Source organism: Macadamia integrifolia, chromosome 3 (genome assembly GCF_013358625.1).
Source record: "Macadamia integrifolia cultivar HAES 741 chromosome 3, SCU_Mint_v3, whole genome shotgun sequence".
NCBI lineage: Eukaryota > Viridiplantae > Streptophyta > Magnoliopsida > Proteales > Proteaceae > Macadamia > Macadamia integrifolia.
Genome location: NC_056559.1, coordinates 7073092 through 7081921, shown reverse-complemented (window position 1 = coordinate 7081921; position 8830 = coordinate 7073092). Strand labels below are relative to the sequence as shown.

Genomic DNA, 8830 nt, shown 5'->3' with positions numbered 1-8830 from the left:
TCTCAGCATGCTGGTCGAGTGCAGGGCCTAGTTAACAAATTCGGATTCGGGAATTATTCGGATGGAGAATTATTCGGAATAACTCGGTTGATTAATTTCCGAGTTCGGTCAAAAAAGCTGGTAAAATAAAAATCGGATTCAGATTCGGATTCGAGAATTATTCGTTTACAAAAATAAAAATCGGACAAAAAATTCGGATATTATTTTTGTTGTATCAATATCATGGCTTATTGGAGTAATTATGTATTTTAATATGTATTTTAATGGATGGGCTTCAATATGGACCTAAAATGGTCAGTACTGGACCCAGCCCATGCATGAGGTATGGACTTATGGTGATCTACTCTCTAACACGTTTCTCCATATAGACACGTGGCTTATATTGCATGCGTCAGCTTTGAAGGTGTTAAATTCCCCAGTGCCCAAAGCAACATGGCTTCGTTCCCATACAAAGTGATATCTACAGAGAGAGAGAGAGAGAGAGAGAGAGAGAGAGAGAGGTGATGTAATTACTGGACTTCCTGATTAGATAGCTTTTAAGAAGAAGATCTTTCTATAGTCCACTCTGCTAATCTCTATCTGGGTTTGTATTTTGTGAGTTTTCCCTTTTTGATCGGCAAGTGATCGATGTCACCCCAAGCTGGTTTCGCCATAGCTATGACAAGGTTGCAGGTTTATTCAAGTGAGGGTTCAAAAAAGCTGAAAACTTTCCAATCTTGGAAGAACACCCTGTGTCACAACTCAAAACTCACAAGAGCTTGCAGAATTAGCAGTAGAAGCCCATGATTTAGTTTAGCTACAAGAGAAGACGAAGGCCAAGTGGTTAAAGAAGGAGTTCAAGATCTACCGATGGAACCCAAACCATCCAAACAACAAACCCTACTTCGATCCTATTTTCTAGATCTCTCCACCTGTGGTCTCATGGTATTGGATGCGTTGCAAAAGATCAAAGCCGAAAAGGACTCCTCATTGACCTACCGGAGGTCTTGCAAGGAAGGCATATGCATCTATGTTCTCTCTCTTGTGAAGTCACTGGGTGCTACCGTGCTAGAGAAGGGTTTGAGACTGAGGTGGAAAATTGGGGAGAAAGAGACCAGAAACCCTATTTTGTTCGATGGTTCAAGCGGTTTAATTTGTTTTTTTTTAAGATGGGTTTAAGTGAACCGAATAATTCGATTATAATTCGGTTCGTCCGACTTTTTCGCGTTTTTTAATCAAATTAGAAAAAATCGTGAATTTTTTCGATTTCTATTTTTTATTCGGATTCTGTCAGAATTTTTCATAAAATTCGGAATTATTCTATTCTGCCGAATAATTCACGAATAATTCGGCCAAATTGCTAACTAGGGTCCCACCTTATTGCCTCTCAAATATCATGGTAGATGACCGAAATGGGCTAGGTTTTATTTTGTCTACCTTCGTATGTGCCACGCACCTATTAGCTTAGTATGTCTGTTAGGAATTAACAACGCAGCAGAACAAATAGTTCACAAAAGAAGACAGAAAGAAAATCACATAGATACATAGTACCCGAAGGTTTATGTGGTTCATCAAAGATGGCCCACATCCACAGTTGAGTGATAACCAAAGCTTCTACTATTCGGATGAAGAACTTACAAAATCTTAACTCTCACACCTTATAAGATAAACCCTATATATAGCTACATTACATTGAGACGTGCCTCTTTCCTTTTATTGTTGTTGTCATATTCTCACTTTTCTTTCACGTCTCTCATTTTTCTATTTTGTTGTGTATGGATCCATGTAACCGACCCCATTAAATTGGGATAAAATTGAGTTTGTAGTTGTTATTACATTGGGAAGCACTAATTCTCGAAAGTACAAATTATCCCCAACATAAAGAACTCCAAAAGTTTTCAGTTGGAGCTCCATCCCCTGGCCCCCTTGTAACCCCCACGATCCGCTCAGCGACTAGTGGAACCGCTGTTATTAGGGAATAATCACCAATAATACCTGGATTACACTGAGATCAGGCTTCACCTTAACAATGCCTACCATCACTAGTCAAGAGGATTTGTGTTCATCAATAACTCTATTGCTTACATAAGGGATGTCAACTCCATCAAAGCAGCTTAAAAACCAGAGACTATTGCCTACTAAAGGAAAATAGAATCAAAACCTCCAAATAAAATTCAAAAAGGTGAAGACAACATCAGCAGCTGCAGTCTTAATTGAATAAATACAGATCTCAGATGATCCAAGGTCGAACGTTCAAATTGGTTTGTGAATATTACAGTTGGCGTACAATTAACACTTTGTGCAATGCTTCTGGAGACTTGGCATAACATTCAAGAGACGACAGAAGCTCTTCTATGATTAATCTGTCTAAAGCTTCACTTTCATGAAAGACACTTCTTTCACCAACCTCTACACTGCACAAGATCATGTTTTTCAGAAAAAAAAAAAATTTGTTCAAGCTGTTGTGGAGCCTTAGAATTTGGCTTTTGCCAAACTCATGCCGTGTTTTCTCAGTACTTCCACATCGTTACTAATTTGCTTCATGATGCTTGGGTGACTACCTTGATCCACCGTGGGAGTTCATCAAAGCTTCTTGAACATAACTCCACCATTACTGTATTGTTCCTAAACAGGAGTTCTCAGTAACAATGTGGTAACTTATTATGATGTTAAAGCTTAATTGACTGCCTTGCAGAACCTAATTGATCATTCTTGTATTCGGTAGACTCTTTTTACAGAGAAAGATAGATGCATTCACGAGTAATATTTGAACCAGTTTTCTGCAAGAGTGCTTTTTTCAATCCCCAGACACCAAAAATAACAGAACAAGAAGAATGAGCATGGAGAGAGAGAGAGAGAGAGAGAGAGAGAGAGAGAGAGAGAGATTTCAGCAATTCCTCTGTACATTCCTTTTATATATACCCTTCACATGTTTAATGCTGGGTTCACATTGTTTCACTCTATACCCTACATATTACAGATAAGAATAAAGAGGGAGATAATCACATCTTCTAACTGGGAATCTGGGATGCACAAATATGAGAGAGAGAGAGAGCTTCATAAGATGGTGATGCTGCATGCTGCTAAGACACAAAAAAGAAGCTTTTAGCTTAGTACATTACATGTTCCTAACAAGCTGTTTGTTGATGGGGAGCTCTGTCCACTGGCCCATGGATCCTGCACAGAAACAGGAGAGCTATCCTTCACCACCATCTGTAATACAGATTCATCCTTCTGTGGCACTAGCAATCTCCTACTCCCTGAACGTACCATTTCAAATACTCCTAGAGACTTTTCAATTTCCTTTTGAGGTGATGAGAAAGTGGATGCAATTGCAATTGAGGACTCGTCAGAGATGCCATCCTCAAGAGGTTCCCATCCACTAAGCCTGATGCACTCTAGCTCAGCTGCAACTTCCATCATAGAAGGCCTCATATCCCTATGAAACGCTAGACATCTGAAAGCCAACTCTGCAATCTTGTGCACAGATGAAAGAGTCCAAGCATCCCTATGTGGCTCAATGAATGGGTCTATTATCTCATCAATACAACCCTTCCCAATCTTGTCAATAGCAAGTGCAGCCAAATTAACTTCACTGTGAGGCCGAGAGAAGTCCACTACTTTCAGTGCAGTTATAATCTCCACAAGAACAACCCCAAAGCTGTAAACATCACTTTTATCAGAAAGGTGGAAGTTTTGATGATATTGAGGATCAAGATACCCTGGCGTCCCTTGTGGAGCTGTGGAGATGTGGGAATCCTCTGTCATACCTAGTCTGGAAAGACCAAAGTCAGCTACTTTCGAGTTGAAATTGAAGTCTAATAGAATGTTACTGGATTTAATGTCTCTGTGGTATATTGGCGGGTAAATGGCGGAGTGGAGATGGGCAATGGCTTGAGCAGTTTCAGCCGCAATGGTGAGGCGAATAGTCCAAGGAAGACCCTTGCCTCTCTCCCTCAGTAGATGCTGAGATAGAGTTCCATTTGGCATGTATTCATACACAAGGATCTGTTCATCTCTCTCTATGCAGCAACCTAAGAGGCGGACTAGATTTGGGTGGCTAACAGATGAAAGAAGCTTGATTTCATTCATGACCTGCTCAATACCGTCAGTGTCTCGGTGTCTTAACTTTTTAATGGCAACCCACTCTTCATTGTGGAGTTTTCCTGCATAAACTGTTCCATAGGCACCAGTTCCAAGCCTTTGTTTCTCAGCAAAACAATTTGTGGCTTTCTCAATTTCTTTGTATGGATAAAAAGGGATGCTAAAGTTCCCCGCAGCCTCAGAAAGCAAGCGTTTTGTGCTCTTTCGGGTTTTGAGAAATGTAGACCGTTGTCGGATGAAGTAGCAAATAAAAGCTAGACCAGCCATTAGAGAGGCTCCAGCAACAAGGCCTGAGAAGGAGATCTTTCATATTTAGGGATGCAAATCATGTTGGAAAACTATCAAAACCTGGGGGTGGGGAAAGAAAAGACAGTTGCTTCTATTTAAGGTACCCGGATTGCCTAGACTCTAAACAGAATTTTTGTTTTCTTCTTAAACATATGCATTGTCATTATATACATTTGTTAGTTAGGACCCAAGTGGGTCAAAGACCCAAAACAGAGGACAGCAAACTTGAGAATCTTGAGATAACTGAACACGACCCAAAGTATATACCAGGTTGGCCCCATCATTGCTGAAAACAATTAAAAACTCACCTCCCTCCCCCCCGAACCCTTTTTTTTTTCTTTTAATACATAGGATAGAAAACTGTGTGAAATGTACAAAGTCATCTAATACATGGGTATAAATATTTGACAGTAAAAACCGGAAAAAATTTGGCTGCTTCCCAGGTTGCAGCCAAGTAGCTGCAACCCCTGCTGGCAGCCAAAGAAATGGAATTTTCACTTCCCCCTAGGGTTCACAAATACCCTCCTAGGTTTTCAGTATTTTCCAAAATGCCTTTTAAGATTCCATTTTTTTGGCTGCCACAGGGGTTGCAACTAACCCGAGCAGCAGCTAAATTTCATTTGGAAAAACCCTGTGTGAAATTTACAGAGACATCTAAGACATGCTAAATGGTCTTCTTTTGTGAATTCCAATAACCAAACAAAAGCTTAGACGTTTCAAAGCCACAGTACAGAAATGGCCCCTCAAAATTTGTTTTCTAAAGACGGAAATTCATTGGCCTTATCTTGAAGAATAAAAAGAAAATCTGCCTCATAATGCCAACTCAAAGAAAACTTACGAAACTGTGATACAACTCAAGAATGGCCAAGTTGACTCAAACAAACAGTCACGGGTAGAGATTACCATCAGTCAGAATAACATCATTTGCAAAACCAAGAGCCCAAAATGTTTCTTTAGTTGCAAGCTATAACCCCAGGGGGCGAGGCTGGGTTGTATTTACAATCTAAGATATCCACAACCCTGTGCATTCTTTATGGCTGCAGAATGGATAGGAGATAAAAAAGGGGGGGGGGGGGTAAGGTATCTGTAAAAAACATATCCTCATTTACAAAATTCTGAAGGTTAGCAACCATATCAGATGGTACATTAGCTTCTCTATATAGTTGAAAACAAAATGTACATCATGGAAGGTGGGGCTCAGAGAAAGGATGATCAAAATGCCATTTTGCTCTAAAGCTTTAGTTCAGGTTGACGGTGGAAGTAATGCAAGAGTGCCAATATAGTCTAAATAGAAGTAAAGGAATGGCAATTGATCACTCATCTCATGTTACGGCAAGAAGAAAACATACCTCCAACCAGAACAGCAACTCTTGTGGTTCCGCCACACTGGCCAGACATGTACTTTGAAGGGTTGCAACGGGAAAGAACTGTTTCAAGTTTAAAACAGAAATGGTTAGAAGAGAGATGATGAATCGGGATTTCATCCTTTCGAGATTTCATTAGTGTATCTTGAATTCCAAGAATTACCCAATAACCCAAAAAGAGAGGGTTTGACTTTTCATTTGGTTTCCTTCTTCCTTCCGTTGGCTCCTCGTCATATCATCAGAGACAAACAAACCTCCATTTTGAAATTTTGCAGAGGGAAGAAAGGGGAAGCCCCCACGGAGAGTGGATCAAGTCATCGGACGAGAACCATTCTCATGCGGGGCTAATCTGCAGAGGTGGAATCCACCCAACAACCAATTCAATGATGAATTTCATCTGTGTAAATCAACCCGTAAGAAAATGGTTCTCATACGACAACCTGATCCACACTGGCCGCCACCAGCTATATTCGCGGCGGACATTATTACATTTTTTTTTTATAGCTTCACTTCAGAGGCAAACAAAACCAGCAGGAATCCCCATGAGATTTCCTAAACTGTTGACAAATCCCTTCTCTCTCTCTTAGACCTTATGACAAACAGTAACCGTGAGTCCGTGATTGCCAAGGGCATTTTCGACCTTTCGAGAGGCCAAGTGAAATGACCATTACGCCCTTTAAGGCTTTAACAGTCAAACAAGAAGCTTCTTTCCAATGGCAACCAGGTCCATTCGTTCTAAAAAAAAAAAATCACTGACGGAAAGTGAATTGAAAAAAATCCGGCGACCGGAAATTACCTTTGCGGCAACCAAGTCCAGCGTTGAAACCATCTCCCTCGAAGCCGTCGTTGCAGCGGCACCGGAATCCTGGCTTTCCGGTATATGGAGATGTAATTGTCGTACAGTTGGCATTCTGAGAACATTGGCACTGCCCTTCTAGCCACCACCCTAGCTGGACCGTCTGAAATTCCAGCGACAACGACGAATTCACATTCGAATCAACGGCGACCGCTGAGAATAAGAATCCACAGTTGCTCTGATTCACGTAATCGAAAGTCATGAAACCATCACTTTTTCCTGTTTTCGCTAGGCAGCTTAAATTTTCGTGCTTTGGTTCGCATGTTTTCATGCCAAAAGAATCCTCTACCAGCATAGGAGATATCAAACAACCAGAGATTTGTGGATGACAATGATACAATAAAATCCCATTCTTCCATGTCAGAGCGTAGTTCGTATGGAAGAGCTGCCTTAGGGGTTCGATGGAACGATTGCATTGAGCTGGTACGCTGACCACGATATTGTCTGTGGTTACTTTCTGCACTGGAAAGTCGCCGATGTAGATTTCACCTTCTGCGCTGCAATTGAGACGGATTTCACAGCCGTCTGAGAATCCAAAAGGAAAGGGGAGTCGATTCTTCTGATTGTTGCCGCAGGATTGGTTGCAAGAGGAGTTTAACGCGTGAGCAGCTGATGAGGCGAGAACAAATATCACGAAAGGAAGAACGAGATTCCGATTATTTAGAATCATCTTCAATTTCCAGTAGAACGAATCGAGGCGAAAATTACTGCGATGTTCTGCTGAAGATCAATCAGAAACAGAGGAATATTCATTTTCCAATTTTTTATGCTTCAAGAACAAGCCTTTGTAGATCAACGAAGCGCAAAAAAATGATTTGATCTCTTTCCCCCCTGTTCTCCTTTCTGAAACTCCAGATAAATGAATCCCAAAATCCCAAGCTCCCCTGTTTCTCACAAGTCATAAACTCGATTTTCTGCAACTAATTGACAAAGGAAAAAATGCTGAAGGTGATGGTGATGTCGTCAAGGTGATCCTCTAGCTCTTTATTGCCTCTTAGGCCTGATCACAAAAGAAGCCAACACTTGGAACCCTGCAAAAGTCTAGTTGGAGTTGCAGTCTTACCTGCTCCTCTCTGCAATTCTTCAGTGAACTCTGAAATTTCTCTACGAATTCCAAAAAGAAAAGACTTGAAATGTAAAACGAAAGACCAACTGAAAAACCCTTTCAGTCCTCTCTCTCTCTCTCTCTCTCTCTCTCTCTCTCTCTTGCAGTTTCTTGAAAGAGAAAACAATGGAAACCAATAAAAAGTCCTGAATCCAAAGTCCAAACGTTAAATACGTTTTACGGGTTTTAATTAAGCTTATAAGCACTAAGGCAGGTGTTGGAGGAGATTATAAATATATTTGGGGGTATATTCGGTAGAAAAAAGTTGAGGCGTATTAATTTTTCGGATAATTAAATGCAATTAATTCCACCAACGGTTTCTGAGAATGACTCAACTCAACTGTAATAATAACTTAACAAGTGCTGCGTTTGGACTTTGAAGAGAGAGTTAATTCCTGACTCGGAAAGCCTTTTTCCACTCCCGTGTTTAAATTGTCCGCCAGATTGGGTAAAATTACTTGTCCAAACAAGACCTTCCACCGAATAAAATTACAACTCTTTTTTTTTTTTTGTTAAATTATTATTAAAAAAAAAGGTCTTTTTAAGCGTCACAATGCATAAAAACAAAAAGGAAGTACCAGTCTACGCCCTGACATGTGTTTGAAGATGATTTGGCCCCATATGTTGGTAGGATTTGGTTCCTCCATGGCGCAATACAATGTTTGACTCACATCCAATGTTTAGAAAAACCTTGAACTGTGTGTGATGGCCTTAAGCTCCGTACCAAGACGTTTCTGACCATTAGATATGCATTAGACACTATCACAACAAAGGAGATCAATCCATGTTGGTATCACCTACACTAGATTGATAGAGTTCTTTCTCCCAAACAAAATAGAAACTCATGTGCAAAAGTATTAACCCTTGTCCTTTGATGCTCAACATTGTAGTAGCTCTTATCTTTAGTTGTATTTACAGTTGATCCAAATTTTCCTCAAGTTACTATGAAGTGGGCATCCCTTCAAAATGGGGGGTTATAGATGCATGTAGGAGAGTATTGATGGATAGCATTTTGGGGAACCTATTTAAAATCCCATAGGGGGTTTATGAACCTTTCAAGATGATGAGGAAAATTTTCGCCTTTACAAAAAGTCTTCTTAGAACCAAGTTTTGCACATAAATAACTTTTATGCA

At 40.3% G+C, this 8830-nt stretch overlaps 1 protein-coding gene across 1 annotated transcript; it reads right to left on the bottom strand.

Annotated features, from left to right (window-relative positions):
- Nucleotides 1-2864: 2864 nt before the first annotated feature.
- Nucleotides 2865-7839, bottom strand: LOC122074921 (wall-associated receptor kinase-like 14). Its single transcript, XM_042639919.1, has 3 exons — nucleotides 6532-7839; nucleotides 5721-5798; nucleotides 2865-4373 (listed from the first exon to the last, which is right to left on the bottom strand). The coding sequence occupies exons 1-3, from the start codon at nucleotides 7259-7261 to the stop codon at nucleotides 3085-3087; spliced, it is 2097 nt and encodes a 698-aa protein (XP_042495853.1). The 5' UTR covers nucleotides 7262-7839; the 3' UTR covers nucleotides 2865-3084.
- Between the last annotated feature and the right edge of the window lie 991 nt (nucleotides 7840-8830).